General features: G+C 54.0%; 6 protein-coding genes across 6 annotated transcripts; 3 read left to right on the top strand and 3 right to left on the bottom strand.

Moving 5' to 3' along the window:
- Window positions 1-29: 29 nt before the first annotated feature.
- PHACADRAFT_190627 (uncharacterized protein) lies at window positions 30-957 on the bottom strand (the record flags this gene model as incomplete). Its single annotated transcript, XM_007390812.1, has 4 exons — window positions 30-218; window positions 268-629; window positions 685-845; window positions 910-957. Coding segments are annotated over 4 exons (760 nt in total), but the record flags the coding sequence as incomplete, so codon positions are not given.
- Window positions 958-1195: 238 nt separating this feature from the next.
- PHACADRAFT_248083 (uncharacterized protein) lies at window positions 1196-3116 on the bottom strand. The gene is made up of 6 exons (XM_007390811.1): window positions 2935-3116; window positions 2705-2856; window positions 2166-2646; window positions 1976-2107; window positions 1613-1925; window positions 1196-1555 (listed from the first exon to the last, which is right to left on the bottom strand). Exons 2-6 carry the CDS (start codon window positions 2814-2816, stop codon window positions 1544-1546), a joined length of 1050 nt encoding a protein of 349 aa, XP_007390873.1. The 5' UTR covers window positions 2817-2856; window positions 2935-3116; the 3' UTR covers window positions 1196-1543.
- Window positions 3117-5013: 1897 nt separating this feature from the next.
- On the top strand, window positions 5014-5410 carry PHACADRAFT_204628 (uncharacterized protein; the record flags this gene model as incomplete). Its single annotated transcript, XM_007390810.1, has 3 exons — window positions 5014-5029; window positions 5091-5207; window positions 5258-5410. 3 exons carry the CDS (start codon window positions 5014-5016, stop codon window positions 5371-5373), a joined length of 249 nt encoding a protein of 82 aa, XP_007390872.1. The 3' UTR covers window positions 5374-5410.
- Window positions 5411-6656: 1246 nt separating this feature from the next.
- PHACADRAFT_190624 (uncharacterized protein) lies at window positions 6657-7044 on the top strand (the record flags this gene model as incomplete). Its single annotated transcript, XM_007390809.1, has 4 exons — window positions 6657-6666; window positions 6724-6747; window positions 6799-6891; window positions 6944-7044. 4 exons carry the CDS (start codon window positions 6657-6659, stop codon window positions 7042-7044), a joined length of 228 nt encoding a protein of 75 aa, XP_007390871.1.
- Window positions 7045-10070: 3026 nt separating this feature from the next.
- On the bottom strand, window positions 10071-12056 carry PHACADRAFT_156708 (uncharacterized protein; the record flags this gene model as incomplete). The annotated part of the gene is made up of 9 exons (XM_007390808.1): window positions 10071-10121; window positions 10172-10398; window positions 10451-10601; window positions 10659-10804; window positions 10859-10966; window positions 11017-11515; window positions 11562-11744; window positions 11800-11894; window positions 11963-12056. The coding sequence occupies 9 exons, from the start codon at window positions 12054-12056 to the stop codon at window positions 10071-10073; spliced, it is 1554 nt and encodes a 517-aa protein (XP_007390870.1).
- Window positions 12057-12441: 385 nt separating this feature from the next.
- On the top strand, window positions 12442-15757 carry PHACADRAFT_248077 (uncharacterized protein). Its single transcript, XM_007390807.1, has 12 exons — window positions 12442-12737; window positions 12788-13067; window positions 13118-13260; window positions 13316-13497; window positions 13564-13704; window positions 13767-14235; window positions 14288-14738; window positions 14789-14912; window positions 14965-15186; window positions 15235-15453; window positions 15507-15683; window positions 15734-15757. Exons 1-7 carry the CDS (start codon window positions 12488-12490, stop codon window positions 14569-14571), a joined length of 1749 nt encoding a protein of 582 aa, XP_007390869.1. The 5' UTR covers window positions 12442-12487; the 3' UTR covers window positions 14572-14738; window positions 14789-14912; window positions 14965-15186; window positions 15235-15453; window positions 15507-15683; window positions 15734-15757.
- Window positions 15758-17740: the final 1983 nt, after the last annotated feature.

Below are 17740 nucleotides of genomic sequence, written 5' to 3'. Positions count from 1 at the left end.
GACAGCACTTATCACCGATGAAACCTCACCAGTCTTGGCAGTCTGCAAATGGCGGGCAGTCGAGTTCTTGTCTGACTCGAGTGTGGCCATGCGTGCTTTCTGCTCCTCGAGCTGGTTGGTCAACTGCTCGACATCGGATTCGGCATGCTCCAGAAAACCTTGGAGTTTCTCAGTCTTGCTCCGCTCAGACCTGAGAACATCGGAGGTCTGTTGCAGTTCTGGCGTATACATGAGAGGATCGTCGGCGCATATACCCGCAAGACTTACGGGATTCGACCTGCTTCAAACGCTCCGCCGCTGCCTCAAGGGACTTCTTCTCCCCCTCAAGGCTGGAGATAACCTTGACCTGTTCTGCCACGCGAGCACGCAGTTCATTGACCTCCGTATCTGTGATAGCAGATAGGGCGAGAGGAGAGGTGGGGCCGGCATGCACTGGGCGTGGAGAAGCTATTGGCCCATGGTTAGCACTTGACGGCGAGCGAGCAGACGGTGCGGAGGGTATGGGCGGAGATGCCAGCGCAGACTGTGGAGGGCTTGGAAGGGATGGAGTTTGAGGGGTATCGACGCGTTCCAGCCCGGTCAGCCAGTGTGTATCAACTGGGCCACCGGCGTGTCCGTTGGATGAGAACCTGCAGTAGCGGACGTGAAGATGGCCTTCCAGTGAAGTGAAAGAAGTGCACGTACAGTTCGCCCGCATCTCGCCCATTCGTTGTAGGTTGTACCGGAGAGTGACTTTCAGCATCGGCAGGTGTGAAAGGCCTGGACGGCGGTGGACTTGGCGATGCGAGTCGCGAGTCGCCCGTGGTGGACGGCCCAACCGTCTTTTGCTGCTGCCTTTTCTTCAGCTGTTCGTAGCAACGAATCACGTTTCGTTAGGTTGAGACACCTGTACGTTGCTGCGAGCCGTACCATCGCCCGCGCCCGCGCCGCCTTCGCAGCCCTGTCATCTTCCGACATGTTGTCCCGGGAGCCGAATAACCACTAGGGGAGGAGAGCTATAGCCGTCGTAGATGGAGACCCTTGAGACGAGGAGATTAGAACCCGGCCAGCGAGCCCGCCAGATGCACCGGTGATGAGTGTGCAAGGTGAAGCCGTGCTCGCTGGTGCGTGTCAGAGGCGCGATCACGAAGACCGCGCCTTCGGAAATTCAGGATTTATTCCGTTGCCGTCCTCCCGGCGTTTTATCTCAGAAGGTGGATATTCAAGGGCTGGACAACTACATGGGGAGTAGACATATGTGATTTCCTACGCTATAATGCATCGAGAATATTAAAAACGCGGCAGAAACACAGAAGACATGTAGCACGGAGAAATATTGGATATGCCACAAGAAAGTGAGTCCGCTCCAAGGTTACAATTGGCACTGCAGATACTTTGTAAGGAGAGACACTAGGCGACGGCTGCATAACCGCACGCGGGTGGGACGTAAAGCAAGCCAATAAGTTGACAGTTGGCCGAAAACGAGACAATAAGACAACCTAGGGAAAGAAAGAAAGAGAAGAAAAAGCAAGGGTATGTAGACACGAAACCCGAATCAAACGATTTATGCCCAGACCTGTGCGAATCGCTTTGCTCAGTAGGTGCATCATAAACAATAAGGTATGACACTTACCCTGAGCGTGCTGTCCCAGCTGCCTGTGCAAAGTGCCATGCCATCAGCACTAACTCCCAAACAGCTAACGCGGTTCTCATGGCCAGTAAGCACTCCCACCCGCTCTCCTTTCAGGGTATCCCAAACATTGCAAGTCCAGTCGTCGTAACCTCCAAAGAGTACACGCCCGGAAATCGAGAACGCGACAGACGTAATACCGCAAAGGATGTTGTCGTGCGTGAAAGAATTCAGTTCGCGGTCCGCACGGATGTCGAACAGACGGCATGATGCATCGTCAGAGCCTGTCGCGAAGGACTCGCCGTTGGGGAAGAATCTGTGCGGATTCAATGAGACCACGACTTTTACATTTTGGATAGGACTCACGTAACGGCATTAATGTCTGATTCATGGCCAGTGAAAGTCTGCATGGCCTTCCCACTGCGGGTGTCCCACAGCTTGGCAGTGGCATCGCAAGCACCGGACACGAAGACGTTTTGATTCGGGCCCAGTGACAAACTTGAAGCAGTGACACGTCAGATTTTCAGTCAGTCATACACAATTTTCCCGTGCATACCTCATGACGTCGCCAGTGTGATCGCTGAATTCGACCACCCTGACACCGGCCTCAATGTCCCAGAGCATGCAAGTCATATCGCCGGAACTAGTGACAATTTGGCGATCATTGATGAAGCGACAGCAGCTGAGGTAGCCCGAGTGAGCACTAAGTTCGCGTGCGCCCTTGTTGCCGGTTGCCTCCTTAGCGTTCAGGTTGTATATTGAGCAAATGTTGTCGAGACCGCCGCAAGCGACAAAGTTGCCCGATGGTGAGTAAGCGCAAGTCATAACCCAGCTCGACCGCAAGGGGATAGCGTGGACCTTGTTCGTTGTGTAAGCATCCCAGACGATCAACTTGCCGTCCTGTGAGGCGGAAACCAAATGCCGACGGTCGGTAGCCCAGTGCATTGCGTAGATCTTGGCCAGGTGTCCTCGAAGGGCTCTGCGCGGCCGCATGACGATGCGAGGGAGGGAATCGACCTCTGCAGCCATCGCCCTCACTACGGAAAAGACTGGGTCACGACAACTGATGGAGCTGAGTGTATGACGATTACTCACAGCTGGTGTCCGCGGTCGATTCCCGCTTGGCACGAATTTTCTCTTTCAAGCTCTCCGCCTCACGCCTGGCAGCGGCGATACGCTCCTGGATGTCTCCTTGGCCCTGCGACATCTCGAATGTGTATGTCTAGTTAGGTGAATGGAAAGAAAGTCTGATGGCGGTACACAAACCACCCCAAAGCCTCGTCAGCTAGGAGCCATCGCCAAGGGAGCGCTGTACGGCTGCTTACGGATGCCGGTGAGTGAAAAATGAAAGTCGAGTCGACGCCGTTCGGAGGGGGAACAGTGCCGTCGTCTGGTGTTCTCTCGATGCCCTTGGTTGGCCTAAGCGCAGAGTGTCGTGCGTCAATCTATTCCCAAAAGAGAATAGACGAAGTCTGGAGGTAGAAGGGAGAATAATAGGAAGAGCGAGAGGACAGTGCAGAGTAAAGAGAGAAGAGAGCGACGAGCTCTGTTCATCACACACGGAGGCAATACGACACACACCAACCGGATGACGCCGGGCGCGCCGGCCATTCAAACTCCGCGCCCTAAGGCAAGGCACTCCTGCCCTCGACCTAGAAGCCAAGATGCTACGTGGTCCACCCCAGAAGCCTGGGCCGTTAATTATGTGAACATGGATATATATGCCATGATTTTTATATGCATTTTCCACGAACCGATGTCAATGCGGTGCCTCTGCCATCGGTATGTGTCGCGGCTGTGTTACCCAACGGTGATGAAGCGACACATGCTCTGGACCGGCCTCCCAGTCTAACCCTGATTACCCAATGCACAAATGCGAAGTAGCGTCGGTTTGGACTTCTCCATATTGTTCATGTGCAAGAAAGTCGGTTCCGCGCAGCCAGAAGCTACTCGATGACATTCAAAGTCTAGACCTTTGGCAACACGAGCGGGCGTTTCCACGGGATCCAGTAAGTTATCGATCTGTGACCCTGCGGATAAGCCCCCGAAGAATCGTACGCTCGGGGTGACTAGGTGACTTCTGGCAGTGGATCGATTTATGCAAAGGCTGGTTCGTTAGTACTAAGGCCGCCTTGTGATCGCAGGTGCTGCGGAACCACTCGGGACGCCATCAGCTATGATCACTCGCAATGGCTATCCGGACGCCCAGTACAGTTGGATCTGTACTTGGAACGAGTCATTGCTACCCATTTGCTTACAGGGATATGCAACAAGTGCTGCTACGATCCAAAATTTGTCCTCAGCGCCGTTGGAGCGGATAGCCCCAGTCTCAGGAGAAGCGAGACAGATTTCCATATCGTGGACGTAATCGCCGGGCTCCGTGTGGTAGCAAGCTCGCAGCAGAGACCTCGCAGACGTCCAACGCTGGCTCATCACTGTCTACCCGCCACAGCTCGGCCAGACTTCAGCTCTGCCGACCCCCAGTTGCCAGCGCTCTACTGATATTGCGAGGAAGCGCCGTGCCCGCCCGTGTATGTGCGCCCCTACTACCTTGCTCCGCCACCGCTAATGACGCGCATCTACATGGCATTCCTACCAGTCATGAGCCTTTTCGGCGCAGCGCCTCCGGTACCTCCGACCGCGGGACGCCGCGTTCACAATTGTCTGTGGCTCGAGCTACAGCGGAGTTGAGTCAGATAACTAATGGGATGCGCTGCTGTTTACCACCTATGGCAGCGTTAGGACCCTTTCCCCAGTTGTCTATGCTTTGGGACATCAACGGAGATTGCTCACACATTCGGCTGCCGTGAGGTCATCCCGCAGGTACTCGTCCATGTAACTACATTGATCGCTGAATTGTTTTATCGTGTACTGCCATTTTAACCCCCCCGTCACAGTACCGGCAGTCGAGCATTCTGCAAGATATAGTCATGGTCCAGTTATCCGCGACATCCATCGGCGCAAGGAATCTGGCACGTTTGACCGTCTCTAGAGGAGAGAAAAGCGACACGATCAGGACCATCGATTCAGCAGTCGGGATCGTTTCCGGAGCCAAGTCAATGCCTCGAGCTGCGGTCACGAACGGTCCTAACTGCCGTGATTCTTCGCCACAATTAGCATGACGACTCAGTCGGTAGCCCGCTGCAGCAGCTTCGGGGGTATGCAGGGACCCAGCTTGGTCCACGGTCACTTTTGTCGTCGCCAAAGTGGGCTGTGTGGGTGATTTTAATCATTCTATCTCGGTCCTTTTCCTGGCATTCCTAGGACTGGCATCTCCCGACGAGGAATGTATAAATACTCCAGAGGAAAATCTCTGCCCGACACTCGAGCATTTCTGCCTGACACTCGAGCATCTCTCTTCCTCTCCACACCTTTACCACCTACCGAGTTACTATCGAATTACGATGGCCGAGCCTACTCGTGAGACTCTTGACTCGCTCGTGGCGGTCTTGCTCATGCGGAAGCTGACGCGACCATGCAGACTGGAGACTTCAGCTCAATAATCTCCTCCAGATTTCCTGGGGTGTACACTCCCTGCGCTGGGAGCAGTCCCAGACCGGCTCTCAGCATAGTTCCCCTTGGGTAGCTGTCGCTTTCAGTAAGTGGTTTCCGATCGAGCGTAACACATGTTCTGACGGAGCCGCGCAGTTCAAAATGTAGAGTGGGGTAGGGGCCAAGCGCACAGCCTCGGTGCGGCCAAAGAGGAGGCTGCCAGGGTTGCCTATCGCGCTCTCTACAGGCACCTGTACCATGTGGACCCTTGAGCGTTGTGCAACCACTGCCAAGTAAGCCAGCAATTTCGGGAGAGGCGAGCTATACACAACTAAACATCTCGTCTTTAGGAGAATTAGCACACGTTATGTCAATACATCAAACCAACGACCCATGTATTTACCTCCCTGCCGTCTCATCTCACGCCTTGCGTCTCGGGTACACTAGTCGACTGGTACTTCTAATTACGATGTAGCTATAGCACACGGCACCTTACGCCAGGCATTCAGTGTTGTTAGATTATATGACGAATAGATGTGTTGTCGTCGTCGTACTCGCTGTTCCTGGGGTCGCGAGCCTGGGACTGCTGCCCGTCGCAGGAGCGAAGCGGCGACGGTGCTGAGACCACGTGAAGTTAAAGCCTGCGCTCTGTGCCTGCGCCACATAAACGCCACAAAGATTAGTGGCTTGTGTGCGGGAGTTGCCGGAACATCGGCGTTTCGGACTTTGTTGGCTCACCTCGTTGTCCGAGTCCACAGCCTCGCATTCACTTCCGAGGAGGTCCACTGCTCCGCCCTCGACACGATGTTGGTCGCCATGCCGGTCTCATGGGGATCGCGTGCAGGACGCCTTGCTCGACGGCGGCCTCTTTCCCATCCTTGCCGTTTTCTTCCCCGACTCGACGTGCTCTGCCCAAGCAGCGCAACTCGACCCACCGCGAACTTGAAACATGGTCTACGCGAGGCTCCAGGTCAGACATTGGCGTGTTTCCTCGGGCCCTCGACTACACGTGGCCGCTCAAGGTGATATATCAGCCCAGCGTGGTGTCAACCTTCGGCCCCGCCTGCTATGCATGATGCGACAACTCCACCTTCTGTCGATTGTTAAGCCTTTCAAGCGGAGCTTGTCTCATGAAAACGCGCACTCTCGACCCTGTCATAGTTCATACGCGCAACCTGCGGCATCCCAGACATAGCACGGCCAGTCGATATCCGCTTCCCAACGCGCTCTCCATCCACGCATGGTCCCTCTCGTTCCTTACGTCCGGGTCAGATGGACCCTTGTTGAGGTCATTCCCCTTCCTCCGTTGTACGCTCCCCCTGACGGGCCCCGCCTTCCTCCCCTCGATCCTAGTCAACGTTGGCCCTGGAAAACGCTTATGATCTGCGACATTATCCAGGAGATGCCAGGTTATGTTGGGAATGGGATCCGCTTCTCGAAGGGTAGGCAATGCGCTGCGACGGCGAAAGCTCGTCTGGAGTGCAGCAGGCACGATCTCAGTATGTATATATCCCGAGAGCCCGCCGACTAGAGGCTCATCAACAGCGAAAGAAACATGAGCAACGGTACGTAGTATCGTACAATGTGTTCCGGTGACAGAGTACTGAGAGGCATCCGCCCAGATTCTGTCTCCGCACTCAACAACTGTAAGCCCGCTTGTCAAACACAGGGCACAGAGGAAACTGATTAGCCCGCAGACCTCCAGTCGATCGGCAAGGAGTCATCTCTGAGCTGGTTTGAGGAAAGGAGCGGTCCAGAGCATAACCCTGAGTGGACCATGACCTGCAAGAGTAGGTCTGATATCGCTGTTCTGATACCGGGCGGCTTACGCTTAGTTCACAGTCGACGATAAGCCTATTGCCACCGGAAGTGGCCCGCAGAAGCAGGCCGCAAAGGATGCCGCAGCCAAGGGGGCTCTGGACAAACTTCAACAGGGCGGATAAATGAATGTCGTGCGTACTCCCGCGATGCTAGCCCGTCGATCGGACCATGTCGTTTTGTTTGGCTCGTGCAAACTTCCTGGCGAAGTTACTCTTGTCTGTGATAGTTGTTTCCCGTCGATTGCATACCTATTTTATTGAGGCCTGTCAGTTCCCTCGGTTACTGACTTGTTGCGGTGCGCGGGGGTCGTCCTCCAGCCTCTCTCCTTCTTGTCATTATTTTGGAGGTCGGCCAGAGACCCGAGTCTCCGCGCAGGCTTCTCACGTAAAGTGTCAGCGCGGCATAGAACACCCTTTGAGCGTTCGTCGCCCACCTTTCATTCCGTGGCTCTCGGTATTGTCGGACGCTTTCCTGACGACGCTTTCTGCATTTCTCAGCCGCGCACCATCATCCAGCTGCCTCGCAGCATCACCGATGGGGCCTTTTTCACAGCTTTAATCATGATTTCGTTGTTCCGGGCTGAGAAAGTCCGCCAGACAGCGTGCGCTGGCCCCTGCCGTCGGCACGTTAAGCAAAGCCCACCACCCCCAGCTGCTGCCCCCGCCTTATGTTCGCCTCAGACCCTGCACACCGGGCGCTCTCCGCCCAGCGTACCGCCGTGCCACACGTCCGCCCAGTCAGGCAGAGGCCAAGCTCCCTTAAGAAACCGTGCCTCCTCTATAGCATCTTGCTAAACCCGGGGCCCTGGCACTCGGCAACCTATCGAGATTCCTGAACCTTGTGGTCTACTGTATTGCGAAGGCCGCCGGTCCCCCCCCCAGCGTCGCGTGCCGCACTCGCGGCGCTTTCGAGGCCTGACAATACCAAAAGGGACAGGCCCGCAGTCGTCCGAAGGCCGCGCCCGCGGTACGTTATCGCCTCTCTTAATGTGTTATCCCGATATACCCGCAGACTTTTGACAGCACATGCACAGACTATTTGTATATCGACGACGCATAGGCCGCTGTTGGGCGCTGCGACGGGCGTTGGCGAGTTGGGACCCAGTAGTGCATGACAAACCGTAAGTCCGTGGCCATGCGCTCCGGTAACCGTGTCGGTAACACTATTTCCTTGCAGGTCCTCTCGGCTAGGCGATAGCTGACCGAAATCACTAATTCACCAACGGATCCACGGGGTCACAACTGCCCAACTCGTCGCCCCCGCGAACATTGCGGAGCAATTACGCCCCATTCTGTGACAGGCGGCTCGTAGACACCAGCGCGAAGGTTGTGCTGCATAGGTCCGCTTCCCATGGAGTTGGCTCAACCTTGCTGGTACTGTGGAGGCGTCATAACTGACACTGCGGTCGGAAGGGAGGCAGCAACAAGCTGTCACGGGTCGAAGACATGGTTGGCAGTACGTCCTACATCTTATCTGCCAGACACTGTCTAGACGTGTTTGACAGACCACCTGTCCTAAGACGTCCACCTACGAAGAGAGGTTGCCAAGCGAGACCGAAGACCGCGTAGACTTGTAGGAAGACAACAGGACTGACGTGCTACGGGGAGTGCTTGACGGACGGAGGCTCCGACACCCATCGGCTGACCGGCAACCATGAACGCCGCATTCCTACACTTCGGCGAATGTACCAACCAATGCTGGCTTCCAGGGCGGTCAAAGGTGAGGGGTCCGCCGTCTGTGCGTGACAGTTTTTGGCAATTATTGTGTCCAGGAAGTGAGCATGGAGACGACGAGAGCAGCGCTGCGCCTCTGAGTTTTTCCCCGTCTCAGATAGCAGTGCTAGAAACAGACGCGACACGGGCGATTCTGCATACTCAGACGACTCGCCACCATCTCAGCGGGGATGCTATGGCGTCCTCGAAGGTCGCCGAGGCTTTCATAAATAGGGCTAGGTGAGGCTGCCTACAGCACAACCAGTCTTCTACCCTAGTTTAACTAGTAGCGAACCCAACGACTTCTGAATTTCAGCTGCACGCGAAACATGACTCGTGAGCTCACCACTTCGTCCCCTTTCCCAACGCGTTTCGCTGACATCTCGGTCCAGCATACGCCGTTCAGCTTAACAACTGTAATGTCCACGGCCAAACGAATACTTGTGTAGCTTCTGACAGTCCATGTGCAGATCTGCAAGACAGGCAGCAGAAGCATTTGCTCAGCACCAAGGAAACGCAAATTAACGGGCAGTGGAAATTTGAGTACAAATGTAAGTCCAGTCTTGCTGCGACTTGCTTGATACAGTCCCTCTGGAACACGGATTTTTTTTCCAGTCGATGGCGTGGTGAAGGGGTCGGGCATGGCCCAGCGGAAAACAGCAGCCCAAGAGACGGCGGCGATGGAAGCCCTGCAGAACCTGGGTGGTACTGTGTGAAGGGGCGAGTGATGTGCTAGGCAGAGGCATAGCGATGATGGCGTCGGGTCGGTAGGGCCTTGTGGTGTCCAGGAGAACTGGTTTGTGGTTCCGTGCGGGTGGCGTTTGCAATTTAAACTACAACACATGCCATACTCGGCGTGTGATGCGATGTAATCTCAGATCCGAAATGACGATTCGTCCGTCCGCGGTTGAAACGTTGAAACCCGACTCTCACCGCGCCAACGCTGGGATGTTGTCCCGTCGGCCTCTCGTGCCTTTCCTCATCGCAGGCATAGCCGGTTAGACTGTTCACCTGCAGATTGATAGAAAACTTTTACTGACTCTCACGGACGCTCAGGCGTGATGTCCGGAGTGTACATATTCAAACCGCTCATAGACAACAACAAGGCATTGCGGAGGTCAGGAGACCGCAGCGGGCAGTGCTGTGAGAACAAGGCTGACTTCATTGTCGAACAGCGTTGATCGGTCTGCGGGCCTAGATGAGACCGCAGCGACTGCATCAATCAAGGCACCTGACGAGCCTACATCCACAGCGACGGCCACGCAAACAAAAGCGGAAGCAAATACAAACGAACGCCAACACAGCGACAGCACTAAACCATAGGGGGCAGTTCCTACACAAACGCCTGGGCCACTAAGAAGACTGTGTGTGATTCATCATGGACACACAGCTGTCGCATTGCACGTATGTCACGTAGAAGTAGGACCGGCAGCCGATTAGGCACTAAGCCCATTCATTGTGGACCTGTCGTCTCGTCGCTCCCATATCTGCGAATGAATTGAGCTTGTGGAGAGACCCGAGCTACGGAAGCACTCACTTGAATGATGGTTTCGCCCAAGAATATCATTTCTTTGCGGATTTCCTCCACGATTAGATCCTGAATTTGGAACCACCTTTCGCTTTCTCCACCACCGCTGCCTGCGCGAAGATGTACCTTCCAAACCGTGCTCTCCTTGTCTCTGGTAGTTCCCGCAGCTGACTCGTGGATCACGTTTGCGACTAGATCATACATGGCAGGCGGATGGTTCTCAGGCACCTCGAGGTCTGCGTCAGACGCATGAGCCATCGTCGCGGTTGCTATGAGCGTGCGACTCACATTCCCGAAGGTCAAGCCCTCTAAGGGGAAAGTTGACGATAGTCGGATTTTTTTCCTCAACGAAGGCGTTTTTAGTGAACCGTTTGAAATGTAAGACGATGTATGGGGGCAATCTCTGCAGCTTGAAGCGGCGCAGCTGACCAGCAGATTCCTGGAACAATCATCAATGAGCTGCCAGGATCTCACTCGCAGATATGTTAGGAAGTACCTGAGCCGTCCGTCCATCATACTTGGCCAGAACCGATTGTATACTGACTTGAGGAATGATGTTCTTCTCTACTGAGTCTTGAAACAAAGGAGGTGGTGGGAGGTCAACAGCCAGGAACAAGAACGGGGACGTCGTCGTCCTGATCTCTGTGAGACGGCTTTTCGTCAAGGGCAGTCATAGAAGATGATCGTTGGGCTTGCCTCGATCAATGTCAAATCTCGGCTTTTCATTTCCTCTGAGATCAGATCGCACCACGACCTGTTGCGTTTCCATACGAAGCTCGCCTTGAAACGTAGAAAACATGACACCTAAGAGCAAAGAATTAAGCATATATCGAGATTATTGGCGGAAGGCTTACTCGAGTTCCGTTTCTTAGTGCCTCCCATATCCTTGTGCAGGTGGTTTAGAAGCCACCCCAAGAACTCCGCTGGATCGCCTTGCTTCTCCAGACTGAACTTTCCCACACTGGCGCGTCCCACCTCTTGCAGTAACTCGTGAGGACTAACTTGGCTCTTGAATAACCGCGGGTTCCAGACTTTCTTCGCCAAACCAGCAAAACGCCTGAGCATTTCCGACTCCTTGCCCTTGAAATTTGACAGTAAGAGGTAGTCACGCAGTGGAGGGACATGTAGCAGTGAATGGATGATGACATTCATGTAGTCATTTCTCTTGATATTGTTGAGACCGATGTAGCCGGGAATGTACGGCTTAGAGGACAAGTCATATGAAGGCTTCAGGAGGTGTGCTGGCGCAGAGAGGTTCGCAATGGAAGATTTACTAAACGAAGGGGCGAGGACGAACGAGATGTCTTCTAGAGATGGGTCCGAGACGGGATACCCGTCTGGCAACACGTACACCTAAAGGGTATGAGTTGAGTGTCCATGGGAGCATAAATTAGCAGACCTTTGCCGTTTCAAGATTGATGAAGACATGGTGATCGTCGTGTATTGCATGGGCATAAGCATAGGAGCTCTTCCCTCGACCTTGGAAGTATTTGCCGCAGACGAGACAACCGTAGATGTTGATGTTTGACAGCGATACCGAGCAGACTTTCTCAAAGTCGAAGTCCAGGACTGCTCTGTTGATCTACGAGAACTTGGGCTGTTTAGTAGGGTCTCGTGGAACGAGACTACACTCGTACCGTGTCCAGATACAAGTCGGACGCGCGAACAGGCTCACTGGCTTCTGTTGCAGCGTAAAGATCCTCCTCGCCATCCTCCGCAACATTTGACTTGGCTGTAGACTCTAGTTTTGATCCCAACGTAGGTGAACTGCTCGCTTGCACTCTAGCAGGATAGACTAACCTGTGTTCTCGGGAGCATCCTCAACACGTGCCCTCTTTGCTGGCCTCTCGTTGCCGTTCTCTTCGACATCCAAAGGTCGGCTCTCAGTTGCCATGCCTCGCTGACTGGAATGGTTTACAACGCAGATGGTCTCGTTCGATGAGTGCTAAACGTTGAAAGCTAGTGGACTGGAGCCTCAACTATGCCGTCGGCAGCGGCAAGCGCTTGTTTCGCGATCAATTTTGTGCGCGACGCGCCAACGAAGTCCTGGTCTCTGCCACTTTGGACTTCCATCATCATTTCCTTTGACCTGCTCTCTCCGCCCGACGCGGACGAGAGCGACGAGGGCGGGACACGCAACGTCACACTTGGATAGACACACTGCTCACGGCCGCCATGCTTCGTTCTGTACCGGCGAGGATCCTTGCTCGCACTTTGCGGTGTGAAGCCCGGCTGTTGTCGTCAACGGTACCTTCGCCGACGGCTCAGCCAAATCCACCTATCGACCTAGATCCGTCTATGAAAGCTCTCTTGCGAGATGTGGACATGTCACTCCTTCGCCACAAAACCGTACATTCAAGTGACCTGGCCAAAACGCCGCGCGAGTTGGAAGTATACCCCAACGACCCTGCTGATGTAGATGATTACATGACCTCAGAGGAGCTGGACTTCCAGGAGGCCGACGCTGACGATAAGTCAACGCGTAAATCACCAGCTGCACTCTTTGGCAGTCAGCGTATCGGCGCTGTCGTTCTGCCACTAGAGCTTCAGAAAGCAATCACGCAGCTAATCTCGGGTCTGCATTTTCAACCCACTGTATCACTGAGAGACTGAACATATCTGCAGAGTCTGACAAACCTATGCTGCATGTGGATGCAAAGCGGCTGTTCCTAGACGAGAATGAAAGCGGAGCCGAGTGGGATACTACTTACGATGTGCGCTACAAGTCAAGAGAGCAGCGCGTTCGCCACGCGGAGCGCGACGGCACGGCATTTGCTTCAGTGGCACTGCCCGCGCATTATTCCGCCATATATGCGGTGCTACATCACTTGAAGCAGCGGCTAAGTCCCGGCTGGTCAGTTCAACATGTCATTGACTGGGGTGCAGGAACGGGAAGCGGTCTCTGGTGGGCACTAGCCTCAATCTTTGTCCATCATCCTGCTTACGGCCCCACAGGGCGTCGTCTTATGCATTTCAGAAGCCACCGGAAGAAGGTGCAGAGGAGGTTGATGTTCAATTCGTCAAGTCGACATTAGCGTCCTACATTGGTATCGAGAAAAGAGAGGGGCTAGTAAAAATCGGTAAACGACTGCTGAAAGGTCCGGTGTCCCGTAATTGCATATCATGACGCCAGCAGGCTGACTCGCGCGGCAGGTACAGACGTGGGCGATGTCAGCGTATCATGGCAGAAAGCGTTTCATGAGGATAACAAATTGCCTCGTGTTGACGGTGGTGGTGTCCTTTCATTGTCCGCCTTCATGTTGTCATCTCTACCTAACACTGTGGCGCGTAAGAAAGCGGTCAAAGAGATGTGGGAGAGCGGTGCTGACATCATCGTACGTACCGCTTGTCGTTGCTCGTCACCGTGTGAGAAAACGATTCATCACCGTCGTCTGCCGCAGGTTCTCATCGACCATAACACGACGACTGGCTTTCAATGTATAGCCGATGCTCGTGACAACCTTCTCCGAATGGGTAAGCGCGAAATGGAAGACCCTGACGCGAAGGATTGGCCAGTGCGGGGTTCGCATGTTGTTGCACCTGTACAAATCTCGATCTCATCTTGCCAAGGTCTTCAGAAGACTGACGATTGTGCTCCATGCAGTGCCCTCACGACGGTGCATGCCCTTTGTTCAACGTGGGCCCGAAGTCGCTTGTATGCGGGTTTTCTCAGCGTCTCCAACGACCGGAATTTGTCCGCAAGACCAAACATTCGAAGATGGGACATGAAGACATTGGCTATTCGTATGTGGTCATCCGGCGAGGCGCCAGGCCAGAACAGCCGAACAGCAAGTTCGGCCGCATTGGCGACATTGGTAGACGTGAGCTGGAGAAGATCGCTGCTGCCCAGGCTTCCGCAGCAGAATTGGTCGTCGACAGAGATGCCAGCCAGCCAGCCAAACCAACAAAGCCTCCCGTTGATCCATCTCTGACGATTGATCCTGCCGGGGTCGACATGACCCCGCAAGATATTCAAGAAACTCTGAGGTCTGAAGCTTATTACTGGCCAAGGCTAGTATTCCCGCCTCTGAAGCGGAGTGGCCACATTGTTTTGGATGGCTGCACCTCAGAGGGTACGTTTTCCGCCCATCTGCCGTCCGACTACGCATTTATCGAAGCTTTTAGGGAAAATCATGCGTATGACAGTTCCGAAGTCGCAAGGCAAACAGCCATTTTACGATGCTCGGAAATCGTCCTGGGGAGACATCTTTCCTCATGACCCCAAGAATCCTCCGCAGGTACGCTTCACCCCTGAGATGGCTGGTCGTCGACCAGCACCGGGCAACCAGCCAAAAAATACCGCGACCAGCAAGCATAGTTACGCCCAGCTTGTGGACGAATTGAGGCAGAAGCAAAGCCGTATCAGGAGAGAGCGCAGACGTCAAGCACAGATCAACAATGAAGAGTAATACCATGTCATGTAGTAGTGATCGTGTCTGTCTCGCTTCCCCGCTCATTAGTATACTTGCATGCATAGCTGTGGCAATATATGGGCCGTGTCGAATCAACTAATAATCCGCTATCCGAATACCTGGTCCGTGCGGTGAGCTTAGTAACACTCGGACAATCTGGTATTCTGCAAAAAGCTTGAGTTTTTTCGGTGAGAGTGAGGTGCAAGATACTCACGGGGCTTGTTAGATGACGGATCCTCCTTCGAAGCAAGGGAGGCGCGCTCGTTGCCAGTAGCACGCTTCACCACGCTGAGGAAATATCGGATATTCTTGATGACATCTTCCACCGGCCAATTCATCTATCATCGGCGAATCAGTTATATGCGGAGACGACAGGCTGTAACGACTCGCCTTGGCAATTGGAGCGCGGATAGCTCCCACTTTGTCACCCTTCCACTCACTGGTGCCCTGCAGCCTTCGGATGTAGCCTGCGATGTCGTCCGTGACAGTGCCTCGCCGCTCAGAAGGCATGAGACCCAGTGGACCGAGAACACGACCCAGCCTCGGGCTAATAGCCCGAATGAGGTCAGGAGTACACAAGTACATGGTTGCCTGATGACGACCCGAGATAATCTGAAACGGCGTTAAGCGTTGAAGCGCTGCCAGATAGAATGTACATACACCTTCGACAAGCTCTACACCTCCGATAATATCAGCACCGACCTTCTTCGCCTCTTCCGCTGCCCTTCCTTCCGCGAAGACGAGAATACGGTCCTTCGTCTTGGGCTTTGGTTCCCTGGGAAGCGAGTAACGGCCCTTTGGGACAGTTGCACCACGTTCCGGAGCCTGGGTCTTGATGACAAGCTCATATGTGGCAGTCGGCGATGTAACTTCCACGGCCTAAATTGCGGTTCAGTTCGAACGGAACCAACCAGCGAATTGACATAGCATACGCGTAGAACAGAGACGGCATCGTTGAGAGGCATCTTCTCGACATCGTAGACGTTCTTTTTGGCCTTGAGTGCCCTCTTTCGCGCTTTTGCGGCAAGTTGGGCCTTCGTGAGCGGAGCCCTTTCCTTCTGCTTACGGGCCATGAGCACCGCCGCTGCATGGAACTCTCGACGAGCATTCTGGGCAATAATTTGAGGGTGGCTGCACACACTCCCTACAGGAGACGCACCATGAGTCCTAGGGCACCAGTCAATGCCCGACATCGGAAAGCGAGATTTGCGAGAGACATGGTCGGTGCTTGCAGGCAGGCCTGGGAGCGCCGGGTTGATCACTCTCGGCATCCTCCGGAAAGCCTCACATATATGGAAGGTGAAAACAGTCCATTGAATTCCGAAAGTCGTCTATTACTCGTATCTTTAACCAGATGGCCTGAAAGTAAGTAACTGGTTCCTTACAATTTGCTAACCCCTTACATGCCCTGTTCCCAACCTTGCTCTTTATATACCCAGCGCTGCATGCCCCTGATCGACCCTAAATCTCCTGTTACTTCCGCTTACCCCACCGCTCCAGTTTCATCCTGCTAGCCGCCTGCGCCCGAGCCACCGCAGGCGGTCGAGAACTAGAAGGCTCGAAAAACAAAAACCTATGTGAATCTATATTTTCGCACAGCCTAGGGCGGGGAATGCAAGTGAGTGAGCATACACTAGCCGCGAAGACGCCAACCTCGATCGCGAGAACAGCTGCTACCGGGACAATATTTGTCGCGTAGCGGAGCGAAGCTGTCTCTTGTCTAGATTACTCTAATCCTTCATGACAATACCTTCCGGTTTTTATGCTCCTGGACGCCCAAATGAAACATTAAGCTCACATGAAATCGATACTGGTACATGCCGCCGGATCATTGACAGGCATAACACGGTTGGCTCCGCCGGAAGCGAGACCTTGCTATTAGTACGTACCTAAGGCTGCTCTCAGGGTCTCCTTTGCAAATACCCTCGCCCGACCCGAGCTCAACGCGGAAATTAGAGTGAGACTGCTTTGACCTGTCATGTGAGCAATTTATACTCCACTTTGCCGTATCCCGGGAAATAGATGACTCTGCCGGGTTCGTGATGGACTGCTCAGGATACGCCATCGCAATACTACGCTGAATGTAAATATTAATGCAGAAAACGCACAGCACCCGGACATCAAGAGACTCGACGCATGTTCGGACAACCCGTCCAGTCACGGCCCCCGCAATCCAGCACGATGATACTATGGTTCTGCCTTTGGTACAGTTGCATAGCGTTCAGAATTACAACAGCCACTAATAGCATCCGTATTCAGGTCTTGATCTCAGGAACTGTCAGGCGACATATTCAGCTCAGACCACGCTGAGCCGGCCTTGGCTCACCCTCCTGCGCTCCGGTTCAGACGGCAGGGTCTGAATGGACGAGGACACCGATGCTCCACAATAATGCAAACCTTTGCTGTGGGAACCTGGTGGTTAGGGCCCGGAAGAATGGAGATTACGAGAAGGGTGTCCAAACGGACGGGCGGCACCATTTATACTGAAGGTTTGTTAACGGAATAAGCGTCTGTTCCGACAGATGAATGCGTATCTAACTTAGATTGTTGACACGCATAAGAAGGCACACGCTGCGGCTGTGTCGGCTAAATATCCTTCCAAAGTTATTTGCTGGTCAATAAAATTTGCACGGAAAAGGCAAGTACGGTATCGAGCATACAGCCTGGTGCAGCGGTAGCCCGAGCAGCGTTGGTACTCCCGGGGCGTCGATGGTCTTAGGTGGTGGAAGCTGACAGTTTCTCTCTAGTTCGCATACTGAAAATTTCGGCACTATCAGGTTCTCAGCTCATATCAGTTTGTTGCAGTCGAGATTTCACAGCCTGCTGCTCCCGTCTTTCTGCGTCTGACCAAGCAACACTCGACGGGGTATCTCGTGAGACATCAGAAAAAAATAACCATCGGAAGCATCATCCCTTACTGACAGCGTTACGTGGGATAGGGACCCCTCCGCAAACGCGTGCGGTCTCAAGAAAACGCCATTGGGCTGCAGAGGCGCCGCAAACCCTGAGAGTGCCGTCGCACAACTTGAAGTGCGTACTCGGCCCTGAATATAGGTCCTTTATCGCAAATACCCTCACCTGACTGCGCATGTCAACGGTAAAGAAAAACCCGCCGTGGGAGAAGGCTCGCAAGGGAGAGTCTTCCGGGTCCCACTTTGGCTGTCCT

Source organism: Phanerochaete carnosa, assembly GCF_000300595.1.
Source record: "Phanerochaete carnosa HHB-10118-sp unplaced genomic scaffold PHACAscaffold_1, whole genome shotgun sequence".
Classification (NCBI taxonomy): domain Eukaryota; kingdom Fungi; phylum Basidiomycota; class Agaricomycetes; order Polyporales; family Phanerochaetaceae; genus Phanerochaete; species Phanerochaete carnosa.
The sequence above is the reverse complement of the archived record's forward strand: the minus strand, read 5'-3'. Positions and strand labels throughout refer to the sequence as shown.

Excerpts from the sequence above, each read along its gene's own strand:
- PHACADRAFT_248083 (XM_007390811.1), bottom strand. The coding sequence starts at position 2,816 with ATGTCGCAGGGCCAAGGAGACATCCAGGAGCGTATCGCCGCTGCCAGG. Across the intron at positions 2,647-2,704 it reads ATCGACCGCGGACACCAGCT|TGAGGGCGATGGCTGCAGAG; the intron begins GTGAGTAATCGT and ends TCTTTTCCGTAG. Across the intron at positions 1,926-1,975 it reads TCAGACATTAATGCCGTTAC|ATTCTTCCCCAACGGCGAGT; the intron begins GTGAGTCCTATC and ends GAATCCGCACAG.
- PHACADRAFT_248077 (XM_007390807.1), top strand. The coding sequence starts at position 12,488 with ATGTCACTCCTTCGCCACAAAACCGTACATTCAAGTGACCTGGCCAAA. Across the intron at positions 13,261-13,315 it reads CGGTAAACGACTGCTGAAAG|GTACAGACGTGGGCGATGTC; the intron begins GTCCGGTGTCCC and ends CTCGCGCGGCAG. Across the intron at positions 13,498-13,563 it reads AGAGCGGTGCTGACATCATC|GTTCTCATCGACCATAACAC; the intron begins GTACGTACCGCT and ends CGTCTGCCGCAG.